At 32.8% G+C, this 17,045-nt stretch overlaps 2 protein-coding genes across 4 annotated transcripts in view; one reads left to right on the top strand and one right to left on the bottom strand.

The window, feature by feature from the left end:
- Nup98-96 (nuclear pore complex protein Nup98-96) overlaps positions 1-17,045 on the bottom strand; it is a 177,682-nt gene that overhangs the window by 133,464 nt on the left and 27,173 nt on the right. The window contains exons 1-2 of one of the 3 annotated variants that reach the window (XM_085818299.1): positions 11,682-11,774; positions 3,280-3,343 (exon numbers count right to left, since the gene is read on the bottom strand). In XM_085818299.1, the coding sequence (XP_085674425.1) occupies positions 3,280-3,328 (49 nt within the window). In that variant the 5' untranslated portion in view covers positions 3,329-3,343; positions 11,682-11,774. Of the gene's footprint in view, positions 1-3,279; positions 3,344-11,681; positions 11,775-17,045 lie in introns of those variants that run through there. The other 2 variants (XM_085818301.1, XM_085818300.1) reach the window with 2 other exon arrangements.
- The window catches only part of LOC118194487 (uncharacterized), a 131,855-nt gene continuing 126,964 nt past the window's right edge, over positions 12,155-17,045 (top strand). The window contains exon 1 of the mRNA XM_085818302.1: positions 12,155-12,482. Within this exon, the coding sequence (XP_085674428.1) occupies positions 12,351-12,482 (132 nt within the window). The 5' untranslated portion in view covers positions 12,155-12,350. The remainder of the gene's footprint in view (positions 12,483-17,045) is intronic.

Consider the following 17,045-nt stretch of genomic DNA (forward strand, 5'->3'; position numbering starts at 1 on the left):
CCTACAGAAAGAGTTCCAATCGGCTGCAGTACTACTGCTAATTTCTAAATCCGAAATCCGGTAGTCAACTGGCAGTCTATTCACCCAGTAATAAGAAATTAATAAAATTTCACCCATACTCAAACTACTTTCAGCAAACCACGTAACCTTCCTTACACTCCGTTTCACAAAATGTCCATTTTCACCAGATTTCTTGCACCGCCATTCAAACTTATCAGTAATATCCTTCCTTTCACACAATCTCAACTTATTATTAGATAAATGCAATCAATTATTATCAGATAAACGCATTGAAAATTTAGAATTCCCTTTACATAGCGCCATGCAATCCGAAAATTAATCAACACTATTTCACACAACACACAATGAAGCTTAATACAAAATAATATAGTACTACAGTTTTCCAAATTACCCCCCCCCCTTTTCCGATTAAAGAACTGTAATTCTTCCATTAATGTCACATGACATATCTCATGATCTCTCATTTCCCTCACACAAAATAATGCGTAATCGGAACTGAGTACTTCTCACATTATTACCAAAGTCCTAGGTAGTAACCTTTATCGCCAAACTACCAGTTACCATATTCCAAAGATCAGCCGCAAATTAAATTAAAGCATTCGTTATTTGGGGGAAGAGAAACGCAAGCGCAAATTCATGATGTTCATAATTTGTGCATTTCGGCGCTAGATAAAACTTTCTCCTTTCAAGTCGAAGCACTATCAGAGAACAAAATTTGTGGCACAGTGCCAAAAGTGAACGATAGTAAAATTTTTAATGGACTGAAAGCTAGAGGTGTCAGTTTATCTGATTTGGGTTCCTGTAATCGTGAGATTGGTCTGCTTTTGACAGCGGATATTGCCAGCACTTTATTTACTAATAAATCTGTTCGGTCCGAGTCAGGATTATTTTTGATTGAGACTTGTTTAATACATGTGTTAACTGGGAAGCATCAGTCATTTGGAGACAGCAATGATGATACTGTTTTGAATGTAATTACTCAATAAAAGATTTATGATCTTTAGAATACATAGGTATTTCAGATCCCATAGAAAATAATAAAAAGAATTTAGAACAATCTAGAGTTTTTGGAAAAGTTTAAAAATAATCTGAAAATTCTTTCGGACGGTAGATATGAACTCTGTTTATCTTTCTAATTTGATATGGCCGTTTTGCCGACAAATAAAGATTTAAATTGGAAGCGGCATAAAAGGATGTGCCAGCAAGCACAAGATAAAGCATTTTTAGAAGAATATACTACAATTTTCCAGGAATGGGGAAAATTGAATATAATTGAAAATGTAACTGATAATATTGACACGGTGCATTTTTTATCTCATGAAGATGATGTTGATGTTAATGATAATGATAACGATGATGATGATGACAGTCATAAAGCTAATGACGATGATCCGATCGTAAAGAATAATGAAGAAACTGTGCAAAATCAACTGAATCAATTTGAACAAGGATGTGCTGATCAAGCAAACGAGAAAACACCTGCTAAAAGTGCAGAAACTCCCGAAGAACAGAAACATAATTCAAGGAAAATACTTATCTCTGACATTCCAGCTGACACTACAATTTTTCAGGATTGCCGAACTTTTTCCAAAAGCATCTCAGATAACTCTGAATTTCTCACTTGTACATCCAAATGCTACTATCAGTTACATAGAAGAAAAGATGCAGTTGAAGCTTTTGAGACAACAAAGAATGCTGAAATATCTGGAAGAAAAAATACTGTTTCATATTCTTTAGCCGCTTCACGCCCAAAGAAACACCAGAAAAGAGCCTGCAAATACAAACTTGAAGACCAAATGCCAATCCAATTTGGACTTCAACTGAAACTTGGGTCTTTGTACCAAATTCTTCGGTCCTTATGAGACAATGAAAGTTCATCCCTCTGATTGTTACGAAGATATGCAATGATATGCCTCTGAAAGATATGCCATGAAGGCACCATTATCCTGTCAACCTCTGCTGATCAGATGAACTGGTGGTGCACAAAGTTAACATTCGCCACCTGGACATTGATTTTTTTCACCTTTTTCTGTTTCTTTTTTTTTTTTTATTTTTTATTTTTAGATCCACCCTGATCTTTGGACCCCACTGATGTTTTCAATGTATGTGACAGTTCTAAGACTATAAAGACACAAACTGGTAGAACTGTTAAAATGCCACTAAGATTGAACTTGATAGATTTGAATGTTTTGAGTAGCTATCCAGCAACTCGGGAGGATGTTGGGAATGGCACCACTACGTCAACGAATCAAAGGCCAGATACAGACTGATATTATGGGATGCCAGAGAAAAAAACGAGAAGTTGTGGTTTAGATAGCTAAGGACGATGTAGCTAGATAGATATTTCTTATTCATTTAACTTGTACAAATGTGTAAATAAAACTTTTTCCTTACGTTTAAAAGATCTGAAGTGCTCCATTTATGATAAGATAGCTGTTAATTCATCGGATAGATGACGTATGAATCCTTTCGGAGCTAGCCATTGTTTGAACGCAACGCCTTAACTAACATGACACACGAATTGGAAAGTTGTATATTGTTTTTGTGTATTAATATGTTGTTTTTAAGGCCTGATTTAAGCGGTTTTTTTAAAATTCATATTAGTAGTCTGCCAAATATAAAATTATATATGTAGTGATCCGTCAAGTTTTAAAGGTTGACGACCGCTGCCCTAAGGTATGTGACCCCACTTGGAAGACCACTGTTCTAAAGCATGATATATAAATTATGAATAACCTCTTAGCTTCATTTTCAATGTATGAAGAATAAGTCATAAAGATAAATTGCTGAAATATGCCATATAAAAATTGGTAACCTTAAAGGTGTCACGAATAATCTATTAATTCCTCAACAACCTTTCAGAAGACTTCATGTATTTCTTTAACATTTTTGGAGGCTCTGTACTGATTAACAGATGTCCTGGATAGCTATCATCTTCAAGTCACTTTTGCTTATTTATAAAACAGTCATATCACCAGTAGGTTCTCACTTGGCCAAAAGCAGTTTTACTAAAAGCTCGCTGATGTAAATTTTAATGAACACTTTTTTCCCCTTTTTAAGTTGTGCATGTAAAAATAAGATATGATTTAAATTGTCCAACTTAGAAAACCACATAATATCTGGAGATTAGTGCAAATGGGAAGGATAAGTAGTTAAGTTTTGGGTAGCATCTCGAAGATCCTAAAAGTTAGAGTAAGCAATTTTACATATACATCATTTATGCATAAATTCAAAATTAAAAATAATCATTTCACTTACTTGTACCAAAGGCAGAAGCTGTGCCAAATGGTTTACTGTTGCCAAACATGTTCTTTCAATTTGGCTGAAAAAAAGAAAAAGACTGAAATTTACTGTTCTGCATTTGAAAAAATTTCTTTTCCTGTAAAATTTTATATAATTTATATAATTAAATTCAAATTAGATATTTATTTTCCCCACCACCCACCATTTTGAAGGGATCCAAATGATTATATGACGTTAAAACATTACTAAAAAATTAGCATGTTCTTATTTTTACATTAAAAAATGAAACATGAAAATTTTGCTCATCATAATTTACATACACTAAGATATAAAAAAATCACAAAAAGCCTCTAAGAAATGGACAACTTGATTTTTATGGAATTCAAAATGTATGAACGTGTTCTGATGAACATTCTTCATAAGGATAATTAATAATTCAAATTTTAATACCATTCATATGAGAAACTGTTTAAGATAAGTGGCTCACTGGTGCGATACTTTTATACAAGTTGCTATTCCCATTGGTTACACACTTAACTTAAACATAGCATCGTTATTTTCTATCTGATTCTGTGAGGCAATATTGATAAATTTTCTGTATCTCCCTAGGCTTCAACGAATTCATCTAAATTCCTAAGATCTTAAAAAGCCTTTTCCCCTCTCTTCAGTGTCTTGGCTTAGATAACCTGAACCCTCAATGATCAAACAACTGCTTGCTCAACAGTAGTTCAGTTCACTCTCCAACTCTGGTATTTTGTGATCAGCTGATATTTTTAATGAAATGACACCAATAGAAAATCATCTAAGCAATACATTAGTTTTGCACTGTTGTTCTCATGTATATAGCAATCTGTTTTAACTAAAAATAATCCAAAAATTGCACAAACCTGGTACCAAAATGCTAAAACGAGAAGAAAAAGAGTTATTATGCTATTAAGTGAGCCACATTACATTCTATGCATGAAAAAAGCTCAGTCAGAGATTTCCCGAAAGACAACGAAAAATAAAGTATGTGGTCGACATGCTAAAATTTCCAAAGTGGAAAGCCACCTGGAGGGTTTGATGTTATGCACATTGCTGGATTACAACAAAAATACTTTTGGTGACTTGGTGTACTCCCTCATCAGAACTTTTTCATGTCTTTGTGGTGAGGTTGCGAATAATCAGAAAGTATCAACAGATCGCAATTATGCAATGCAAAATAATCCTAATGACAGCTTACTAAATTGAAGAACTGTCGAGCTTTTCAAGAATTTACTTCCAAGTTCTATAAATTTTGGTAAACAAAAGGGAAGTTTATTATTTAATAACTGCATAAAATACTTTCTCTCAAAGCAGCGTGTAACCACTAGAAAGGGTGTCCCCAGTGGTGGAAAGGGGAATGCCTCCATTGGTTTTCTTTTTGGTGGTAGACGGTAAATAAGATACTTTCCATTGACCAGCAGGCAGAAGTCCAACCCTTTAGGCAAAGGCACTATTTAGATTCAGTACCTGCGAATAGTGCTACTGCGTACAGAGCAGCCGACGTGTCAAGCTTTGATCATGTCCAGGAGCGTGATGTAAAGTCTACTATGAAGGCACTAAATCTTCCACAATTAAATAGCAGCGGAACACAAAGAAAAGATGGATGAATTGTAGTTTCTCCTAAGAATAATGATATTCATATTGCTTGTCTTCATGAGACAGCTAAATAAAAACATACTTGCCAACCTACGACACTAAAAAATCAGGAGAATTTACTTAACGAGAAAAAGATTTTTCAAATAATAAAAACATAGAAAGAAAATATATTTTTAATAATGAATTAACTTTAAATATTAACTAATTAATATTTGAAAGTTCAGCTACTATTTCTTAAATATAAAAATACTTCCGTGCGAAAAAAAGTTTTTATTACTTATACCTTCTAAAAGCATAGCATTACTCTATCAGTTTCCCTAATCATTAAATAATACTTTAAGCGGATTGCAAAGCATGAATTAGTGGAATTCTACACAGTAGAATTGCGTTAAGAACATTGAATGATGGTAAAATGGAGAGTAATAAAAGCAAAAAGCTTTGTTAAGGTACAAAGAAAAATGATAAAGATTTGTTCTTCATAAGATAAATTTTAAATAATTGGAAAATGTGTTTCTTTTCAAGCATGTTTTTTTTGGGGGGGGGAGAACTTTCTATTGGGAGAGTTTTACAATTATGTTTTGTAGTATACTTTTGAGAACTGCCAATTTGCCAATTAAATTGCTCTGCAGGTGCAGAAAGTATTTCATTTTTCTCACACTTATTTTTAACAGCAAAAGTAATAACTACATCTTTATTTATTTAAGATACTTTATATCTTTTAATACAGCCTTTTCTCTCAAATCTAGAAGCATTTACTTCTTCCTTAAAAAATGTAAGAAGTGGGTTCTATCGATCGAGGATTCTAGGAAAACACTTCTCTAAACATAACCAGCATATACATAGTACATATTTCAGATTTTTTCTTATTTCATTATTATGTAGTTTTGGAACTGTTTAAGTTTTTCTTTCTTATTAGAAATCTTTTCAAGATAATAATAAATATCAATATTGTATTCATCCACACTTATTGGCAAAGCTGATCCTTTGAACGGCTAAATTTAACAGGCGACGTAGAACCATTCTAAAAATTTCATACATATAAAATATGAATCTTCTTCTACAACTACTTGTTAAATCAGCGCCCAAAAGGAATCGTTGTCTTCTGTGACTCAAAGGCAATTTTGAATGGAAGCTCCTTGAACACTAACAGGATTTACTCTCACCTAAAATAGCTTCAAAAGTTAGATAAGGTCTGCATTCTTCAATGGGTGCCAGCGAACGTCAGCATCACAGGTAATGAAAATGCAGATAAATTGGCAAAAGAAGTTTGAAATCTCAACAGTAATAATAATGTAGATGTCACCCTATCTAATGCAAATGCCATGACCAATACAGATTACAGACCAGCTCCATAACATCAGTGGCAATCGACTTATAATTGAACCTCGTAGAGAATTGAAAATTGACAGAGAGGGTAGGAATATCTATGGAAACTGTGATAACTGCCGGGACACACAGCTGACAACTGCACACAGTTTTGATTGTCCGCCACCCTTAATTGTTAGATATCGGTGTCTTGTTTAAGAGACCGAACATCTACGATGATAACATTCTGCAGATTGCCAGGTCTGTCATCTTCGACCCCGACACTATTTGAATAAGCTTTATCATACACACGGCAACAACATCATAAAATATTAAATTACTTGAACAAAATAAAATTTTTAAGCTATGGTTATGACTTGGAAAGATTTAACTTATCCACTAATATAACAAATGTATCTATTATTAAAAAAAATAGGCCTGTTGTATAATTAAAAAAAAAAAAAAAAAAAGAGAATACACTTTGAATTTCTTACATCAGTCAAAGTGCACTTTTTTATATGCAAGCATATCAAACTTGTCTTTTAGCAAAACTGTAATGGATCATCCAGAATGTTCTGCAGATTTTTGATGATAAATACAAATGAAGCAGTACAAAAACACAAGAAAATTTCATTAAATTACATAAGCAGCATTTTATTCTATGACTTTTTACCATCTTTCCAGCAGCTAGGGAAAAGTTTTTAAAATAAAAGTCATTAGGCTTATTCATACAGAAGTTATCACTGTGCTGCTTGATAGCCTCCAAAGAAGTAATTCCAAGCCACATCTTGTTAAGCACATGATTGAAATGCACGCCATTTTTATCTTTTTGTTATAGTTAAGATATGAACAAATGTTTTTTAGGTAAAATTGCAGGTATGGGCCATTACGGATTTTCATAAAGATTGCCAGATCATCGTATTTTGAATGAAACCTGTAAATAGGCAAAGAAAACCAATACATTAAAAAAAGAGAGGTTAAAAAGAGGCAAAAAAGGGGGGAAGGGCTCTTCGAGCAAATTCATAATCATATTACAGGATCAACCACATTAAAAATTAGAAATGCTACCTATCTCATATTAAAAACAGCAGCAACCAAAAAAAAGGGGGGAGGGAGGGAAGAAAATTGCTAAATCTCGCATATCTGTCCATATCTAAGCTACCCCCAGGAGTTGATCAGGAGAATTCCACGAAAATACTGGCCAGGATCTGTACTTAGGCTGTCTCACCCATGGGGGTATATAATCTGACTTCACAGGACTAGAGTCCCGTTTATTCGGAGGTTGGTTCGGGCTTGGCAGGGACTGTACTGGTACTGTCCTGTTCGTTCTTCGGCTGCTGAGGTAGATGTTGATATCTTGACTAAGTCCTTGGGAGTTTAGCCCTAATAGTCCCAGCGATGAGGACTGACAAAGTACCAAGTGTTTTAACCGAAGCTGATGGAGTGGTGCCCGGAGGCAAAGATGTTTTAGCATTGCAATTCTTAACTTCATTTTATTTATCATAGCGTTTTAGTTCTGTCTCATGCTTTGTATAAAGCCGGGCAGGGACTGTGGGGTCTACGGGGTCTACGCCGCCTTGACCCTTGTATAAATCTCTGGACCTTGTACAGTAGAAGTCCAGAAATCCGCAAAGCTTGGGACCAGAGGTTGTGCAGATTTTAGGACAGAAAAGATAAATCATATTATTCAGACTAAAAGTGCAAAATAAATAAGGCATTAAATACATTTAAATAAATTATTATATACATTATTGCAATAACTTATTATATGCATTAAATTATTATTACATATATAAATTGATTATAAAATCCATTGTATTATATGTACACAGCATTGAGCTTTGCCGATTTCGCCTCATGCCAAGATTTCTGGTTTCGTATTCCGATGTTAGAATAACTGTTGCTGTAAAATTTCAACAGCTTTTCTTTATTTTTCCATACATCATACACAATTGTGTCGTAATACGATTCTGCCATAAACCGAGGAGTAGCACCTGCCTCCATCTTTTGCAGAATTTGCACTTTTTGCACTACCGTCAGTGCAACGTGTTTATGTTTTTCAACGTTGCAAGCAGTAAAATCATGAGTGCGTTTCTTATCTGTAATTGTATTAAAAAGGGCTGAAATTAAAAATATTCTTCATTTATCCACAAAATATCTGGATTAAAAAAAAGGCAGCACTAAATAATCTCGTGAAATAACAAAGCTCAGAAAATATAACAATACAAATCGTGAACTTGAAAGAAGAGTTGAGTGAATCGTCTGCTTTTTCACCTCAATGCAGATTAGAGGGGGGAAAAACTTTTATCATGATGTCAAGAATTTGGTATTTCCGTTATGACTCATTATTATTTAGTAAGTATTTTTTCTTCGATATTTCGTACTCAATGTTGCGGTTTCCGGAACCTATAAACTGAATGTTTATATTTTGAAAAGCAACGCAGATTTCAGGAGTTGGCAGATTTTCGGTATTTGACTGTATAAATAAAATCCCGATATGGCTGGCCCCTAGAGGACGGAACCCGGGATGGAAGTCCCAGTTCTAGCACTCTGTCCATATCTAAGGTTAAATTTTGACACAAGAAAGAGCAAAATGAAGATAAAATTCAGAATGATGAGCATATGAACCATGTGCAAAATTATATACTGATAACAGGGAAAAAAAAAAAAAAAAACTATCAAGAAACATTTCTGACCATGCTATTCACATTACTAACAATAAATTTTGATTAGAAACATTGAAAAACATATTTGCTTGTATCTAAACTATAATAGAAGTAGAAGAGATAGTTTAAAATGGCACACATTTTAACAATATGCTACAGGTATCACCAGAAAAGAATAGAATAGAAATATTTTAAAAAGTGTTAAAAATTAATTTTTTTTCCAGTCAAGTATCTCTTACTTGTGGTGATAAGCATTTTTTATTGCTTTCAAAAATTAGGTAAAGCAAACGCCTGATGATAAACACCTCCAAACATCCATCATCCACACACTTTCCACCATTATATTATTGGGTGCCCCTTGTTTTTTGGCGATTCTTTTTTGATGCCAAAATCGATGCCAGGAAGGCACATTTTTAAGATGGCCACTACACAAAACCAAAATAAGAAGTTAAAGAATTGCACAAACTTTGTGTCCATGTACACATAGATCTATTTTCACTTGAAAAAAAAATCGGAGAATTGCACAAACTAGGCATTGCACACTGCCTTAATTCTGTCCATGTTCACATCAATCTATTTTCATTAAAAAAAAAAAAAAAAAAATCAGGAAGCTAAAACTATTATGGTAACCAAAAAGAAGGTTTCATCACCAAAATTTGTCTCTAATCGAAGGGGCACCCAATTCTACACTAGAGCCTATTTCTTTTTGCCAAACTTACTTTTATCCATTTCAATCATACTTCCAGATCCTCCAAATGCATCATTCTCTCTCAAATCTCTATAAAAATTTTCCAGCCTACCACAATGTGGTCACTACATGCAACTTATGGGTAAGAAGTATGTTGTTATTTCGTGATTTACATGATAAAATAGCTGAATATGGTCGGATAAGTTTCTGAACGATTTGGAACGGAAATGAAAAAAACATTAATTGACTGTGTAAATAAAGGTTTACTTAGTAGCCATTATTTAGTGTCCTGTTTGTAGGAAGGAAATGTGTATGATCTAAACATTGGATGATACTGGCACTACGGAGGATATTTTGGTTAGAGTAGAGAAAAGAGTACCACTTCTATTATCGCAAAGTTGTTTCATTTATGGTAGCCTAAGTAGTTGAATGGTATGGAAAACCTATTATGACGTAATCGGTTGCATGATTACGGTAAATTCATACGGGCTTGTGCGTTGGTTAGGAAGTATATTGCTTGTTTTGTGTGTTACACGGTAAAATGGCCGAATGTGGTAAGTTGAAGTTTCTGTACGATTTGAAAAGAAAGGAGAAAAGAGCACGACATGACTGGTGCGTAAATGAAGGTTTACTTAGTTGCCATTATCAGGTGTCCTGTTTGTAGGAAGGAAATGCGTATGGTCGAATGTTGTTACGGAGGATATTTTTTACTCTTATTTTGTGAATTTACGTGGCAACGCCAGTATGCATGTTCTAGTTCAGATAATTTTAAGAAGTTTTTGGATGCTGTTAAGGAATTTTATTTGAAAAAGACACATAAAGGTAAATGGATATTTCCTTTATGTAGTGTTAAGATCAATTTCCTTTTTTATGTTATTTCATTGTTTGATTTAAAATGCAGTTTATTGAGATTATATATTTTTTGTTGGCTGCTCCTTTGACCTTTTAAGTGAATATAGATCGATGTGTACATGGACAAAGTCAAGGGAGTGCGCAATGCCTAGTTTGTGAAATTCTCTGTTTTTTTAAGCGGCTTTATGTAGCGGCGATTTTTATACGAAAAACTGCCGCTACACAAAGCCAAAATAACAAGTCAAAGAATTGCATAAACTCTGTCCATGGACTGCCAATAATGGCCAAGGGGCACCCGTAAATATATTTTTACCAAAGGAAGTATCAGTACGCCAATCTTCATGGGCTACATAGTTTAAACAGCTACTCTAAATTTCAAGTAAAAATTAAGATAAAATAACATGTCAAACAAGTATTAATTTTGAAGTCAAACGAGAAAGCCATTTTATGTTGGACAAATACGTGAAGAGGGGGAGGAAATGTAATATTCACAAAGTTTAATCTAGAAATGAGTTCCTTTCGTCCTTCCTTGAGCTTTGAACAAACCCTTTTGGCAACTTGGTGACACTGGCCATTAACCTGCAGTCTAATCCAAATATAACTCTAAAATATTCAATAAATTATTATAATTCATCATTATTTTAATTAAACGAGAAATGTCCAAGACCTTTGAAAAATGTTATAAATTTCAGTGTAACAAAATTATCATAAGCCATCTGTTGTCAGGATTGTGCTCAGTGAATAATTTCTGATCTTCAAATAATTTTTTGAAATGATGTACTATACTTAAACGTAAGAAATAATGTCTCCCTTTAGTGCATGCATCCTCTACTTAAACACAACATATTAATACAAACGAAAACTACCCGCAAAACTAACAATCTGAAAGATACTTCTATGATATAGAGAACAGAAACAATAAAAAATAATACAACATATTAAAACCTCTAATGCTATCACTATCAAGAGGTTTATTAAAATAAAAAGTTCCCACATCACAAGTAATTTTATAAAGCTTCACATCAAAGTACGTCATTTGATTATAAACGTTTAGATATGAAATATAATGTATCTACATTTTTGAGTCAGTAATCTTTATTTTTGAATCACCGCCCCTTTCATCGAAGAACACTACAGGGAACGGAAAACTTTAAAAAGTCAATAGTTTCTAAACTGAAAGGAAAATATCAGTTATGTTACAATAAATGGTAATCATTATACTTCAAATAAAATCCAATAAATAAAAGATTTAAAAAAGAATTAGAACAAAAAACATTAGAACATACTAAACGATTTTCTATAATATTACCGCAAGAAAACAATGCTTTTTTTTGCAATGAAGTACATACAAACACGATTGCATTTCCACAACTGATATTTTGTAGTCGCAGTTGTAGTGTGTGTTATGAATTCAGAGGAACGCGTTAATAATGTTTATTGATAGATCCGCATCAACAAATTACTGAGAATTACTATTTTGCAGGTTAGACATAAGGATTAGTTCTGGATACTAGCATTAATTATAGCATATTTTCTGCACGAATGTAAAGAATAAAAATTCTGATCACAAAAAGAAATTTTATTTTCCCAACAATTTATCTGCATAGAAAATAAGTTACTTATTTCTGCATTTTATTATCAAATAAAAATAAATGAATAATATATATGGCATAATAAATGAACCTTTAATTTGTGTAACAGACCGAGTAATAATTCCATTTACTCTTTGCGCAAAATTCTCTCATTCTAAGTACTAGCCTCTTCGGGTAGAAAGTTACTGCCTTAGCCGTAGACATATTACGACCTTGATTTGTTTGTAAATATGGTCATGCTTTCAAGGTCTGCGAAGCAAGAACTGTTTATATGAGCTTAGTGAATGATGTGTACGTAGAAAGGAAGAAACTCAGATTTTTTCTATAAATCATAATTTTATTCTTGTTTGAGAGAAATGCTTTATGCTTAAAGCATTTTCTTTGCTACTCGTGTGCATTGTAAAAATGCAGGTCAGTGCAAATTATGTGAATTCTTTGGTGGATAGTTTGAATAGAGAATATGGTGGTTTAGGCTTCGAATTTAAACCTTTCAAAGTAAGCAAGTTAAAAAACATTACTTTTATCTATTGTTTAAATTTTCATAGTGATATCACTTTCGAGGAGAAATATTTCTCATTTTCTTTTATAAATATGTTATAGAACTTTAACGCATTCCCAGAATTTATAATAATTTGTAAACGCGGTCAGAATAACCAAAGAAGGTTCAAAATTAAGGAAATTATATATTGTAAATATAAATTTAAAATATATATCAAAATAAATATGTGCTAAAATAAAATTAAGTATTATTCTGAAAGTCTTGAAAAATATTTAGGTCTCCCACTTTTGAAATTTGTCATAGGTGTTAATGTGTATTTCTGCATTGTTAAATATGAAGAATTTTAAATATTTTAATATGAATAAAAGCTGAAGCAAAGAAGTGTGTTATAAAAAAAATTTGGTAGTTGTTCTCTTATCAAAACAGCTGAATAATTAATATAATATAAAAGAAGCTTGCCCAGATAAGAACATGAAATAGGCAAAATTCAATGTTAATGTGATATTTATTTTAGAAAAACACTATATATCGGCTATGCCCAAACTGTGGCTTGCAAGCTACTTTTGAAACAATCATTTAATTTTAAAAATATATTTGGATTTTGAAATATAAATCATATAGTGGCACTTTTTTTATTAATTCCAAATTAAACTTCTCAAATCATATTATGTATATAATAATCATGTTATGTATATAATAATTTAATTGATTTAAAACTGTTCACCTTCTGCTTATTGCCAGAGTAAGAAGCAGAATTGCAAATAATTCCTTTTCTGCCAATTACTTTTCATGGCCATGTTGCTTTTAGAGCAGATAATGGCCATCAGAATATCACAAAGTAAATGTACAAACATGAAAGTATTTTGTTAAAATAATGCTCTCTAATATTTTTTTCCCTCATGTTAATTTTATTTCAGACATTTTCTGCTTACATTCTTTTTGTGCAATCCTTTTTTCTTTACAACAGTCATGATCTAGTGTCTTGCACAATATAATTTTCCAGTACATTTACTTAATGGTACCCCTTCGCGAATTGTTTCTTATTTGATGCCAAGATTGTCACCAGGAAGGATCGGCACCAATTTCAAGATGGTCGCTACACAAAACCAAAATAAGAAGTCAAAGACTTATACAAACTCGGTGTCCATGTACACATTGACTTATTTTAACTTGAAAAAAATCAGAGAATTTCACAAACTAGACATTGCAAACTACCTTAACTTTGTCCAAGTACACATCGATCTATTTTCACTTAAACAAAATCAAGAAGCTAAAACAAAGCTAAAATGGTTAAAGTATATTTTAGGGTACCCCTTGGCGATACATGGATACCAAGTTTGTGTAAATCTTTGACTTGTTATTTTGGCCTGCGTGGTGCCGATTTGTGGCGCAAAAATTGCCATTACACAAGCCAAAATCCGTCATCCAACCTATAAAAAAACCTGAAATTCACAATTTGATCATAATCCAACCCATTAACATTCATCCTCTTAATCACCTCAGACATACTGAAATGATGGTACCCACAGCAAAATAATAGCAAGTACAAAATTACAAGGGTTCATACGAAAGGGTTACTGTTACAAAAAAATAGCCAAAAATCTAAATTTTTCAGAAACGTTCGGCGATATTCGCAGAAATACCCTCTTTTTAATGACAGAAACTAAAAAAAATAATAAAAATTTCCCAAGGCTAGTTTCGCCAACATTATCAACATTAGGATTACTGAAAAACCTATTTCATGCAGCGAGCATCCATATTTTACTAACAACCAAAACCATTTGGCGATTTTTTTCAAACAAAAACCAAGGGGTACCGTATAGTAAAAATTAGCTGATTTTCCTTGTAGGATACTACACTTATTCAGTTCTTGAATGGCTTGGGTAACTACTCTTTCAAAGAGGAAATTCATTTCTATACAGAGGCTCTTTCTATTTAGAGAAGAATTTGAAATTTGAGAATTTTATGATTACTGAGATAAACCTTTCTGCTTGTATTTGGTTAGAAGATTTATCACAACTTTATCATGTATGGGTGTCTTTCAAAATTAATTGTTGATTCGTAAGCAAGTTAAATGAGTTTAATGTAATTTTATCACAGTTTCCTCAATCACTCACAGTGATATCCTGCATTAACATTTTTTCCATATGAAATTCTATCTTTCGTAATAATTTTTTCTAAATCCTAGGCAGAGATTATCATTTATTTCACTAGTGTTTGAGCATCTTGAAATTTTAGGGGTCACCGAGAGAATTTACTTTATCACTGAATCGACAGCTCCGAGTACTTAAAATAATATACTATGAAGATAACGTAGTCTGAATCTACACACAAAATAGACTACTTAAACTAGCTCAAGTAATTAATGGCATGTATTTAAATATTGGCTAGCAAGATGGCTAAAGCTGGAATAATACTTTGGCAGAGCTAGCAATAGTACATATTTGCAAGGCGAGGCTGCTAATTTTAAAACATTCAAACCTCACCTTAATACTCAGCAACTAATTTGCATTCTCATGAGGACTGCAGAAGAAAGTTAAAAGGTCAATTCATAATATGTGGTTAATTGATTTAAAATCCTATATTATCATCAGTTATCCATTTTAACAGTAATGTTTCATCAAGCAATAAAAGATCAACTGACACAAACACTTCTGCAAAGTTTTCGTTCAAAATGCATACTGATGCTGATGAAATTTTGGTACTAGTATTCCATTTTGAGGGCTGTAAAAAAATTGCAGCGAAAATATATGCGCAAAGCGCCAAATCTAGCAAGCATGACCATTTAACAGCGCGCCAAATCTAGCATACACACTGATTTCAAATTGCATAAGTTTAGATAGTTCTATATTTCTTAAGACACTATTGAGGGATGGGATTAATTTTTAAATCCTTTTTTGAGAACACTGTTGATTTAACAATTTCTGAATTGCAGAGTCATAGCTAGGGTTTTCAGCGCCCAGGGACAACTGAATATTTCGCGCCCCCTACTGCTTGCCAAGGATGGAAAACAATTCTAAAATGTCGTAACATCAGTTTGGCGCCCCTTGGATTCTGCGCCCAGGAACAGATGCCCCCCTTGCCCCCCTCTAGCTACGCCCCTGCTGAATTGCCCATTGATGAAAAGTCTGCAATAGAATTTTTTTCAAAGAAAAGGCATCATTCATTATAGAAAATAATGTTTGAACAATCAACAAGAATAAATAATGCTGTAGCTATAACTTGGTAGCGAAAATAGCGATGCAGGAATCCAGTCAGTTATTTTTAGCTTTTTTTTATATAAATTATAATAATGATTTGAAATAGTTATTTACTCATATGCTTCCATTCAATTATATTTATTCTTTTTTTATATAAATTATAATAATAAAAAAGTATTATATGAAATTAACCTTTTATCTGAATTAAAACAAAATTAATCTTAGTTAATTTACTATTATACTTCCTTTTTTGAGTTAGGGTTGCTGCAATTATTTTTGGCAGCAATGGCATCAACAATAGTTTGGCTATTTTTTATGATCCTCAAAATGGAATAGTACCTAAATTTCTTTGTCTTGTGATATTTTCTGGTGTGTTGCTTGATGAACTTCTTTCATTCTAGCCAATACAAATATAGCAATAAATTAGAGCTGGTACTTGGCATTTTGTTGCCTAGTACTTCCGAAACTTTTCTACCCCATTTTTTTCTGCTCCTTCCAGCTGCAAATGTTGCCTAGCCTCTGGTACCACACTTCTTTAATCTGCTGATATTTTTGGTCTTCCTAATCTTTGATCATTATAGAAGTCTGACATGTCTTTCACAAAAAATTAGTAACCCAATGAAAAGTTGTACTACAGTCTGCTGACTGAGCGTTAGAAATTTCATGCACTGTAATGTAAAACTCTGTTGGCATTAAACCCTGTAAATTTTTAGTTTTGAAGTTTGATCTTTCATTTTCTAAAGTCACAGTACCCTATACTCTTACAGACTTCCTTTCAAACTTTATTTCAGAGTTATGTTCTGTACACAAGTTATTGAATACAAGTTGTGTAATCATCAGGCTGATTGTGAAATAAATTTAAAAAAAGATGTGTTTTTTTTTTTTTTTCTAAATTGGAGTTATTTTACTGTGAAATTTAAGACAAGATGGTGTCATTTGATTGCCTTTATGAATCCAGCTAATTAACACTTAGAATAGAGTCAATCTGTATGTCAGTGGAGCAAGAACTCGGGAATACTGTATAGATGTATAGATGCCTGCCATCAAACATCTATACATGTGCAAAGAAATTTGGGGAGTTAAATGCTCATTATAGTCACAGGTATGTTTTATTTCTGTGTCATTAGTTGTGATTTACCCTGCATTTTAAAAACAGTTCAAAATTAAACAGCCGTGGTTAGAGTTCGACTATAGATAACTTGAATGTGTGCCTGATTCAGCGTTCATATGTCTTGGCATGAGTTGCTAGATTTATTAGTAAGAAGTTATATATTTCCTGACAATAGTATATCTGGTATAGGTATATCTGTTTCCAAATTAAGCGATGTATATGGCGCTGAAAAGTCAACTGTATGTGAT

Source organism: Stegodyphus dumicola, chromosome 6 (assembly GCF_044657685.1).
Source record: "Stegodyphus dumicola isolate Sdum_Otavi_A_Nest chromosome 6, ASM4465768v1".
NCBI classification, from domain to species: domain Eukaryota; kingdom Metazoa; phylum Arthropoda; class Arachnida; order Araneae; family Eresidae; genus Stegodyphus; species Stegodyphus dumicola.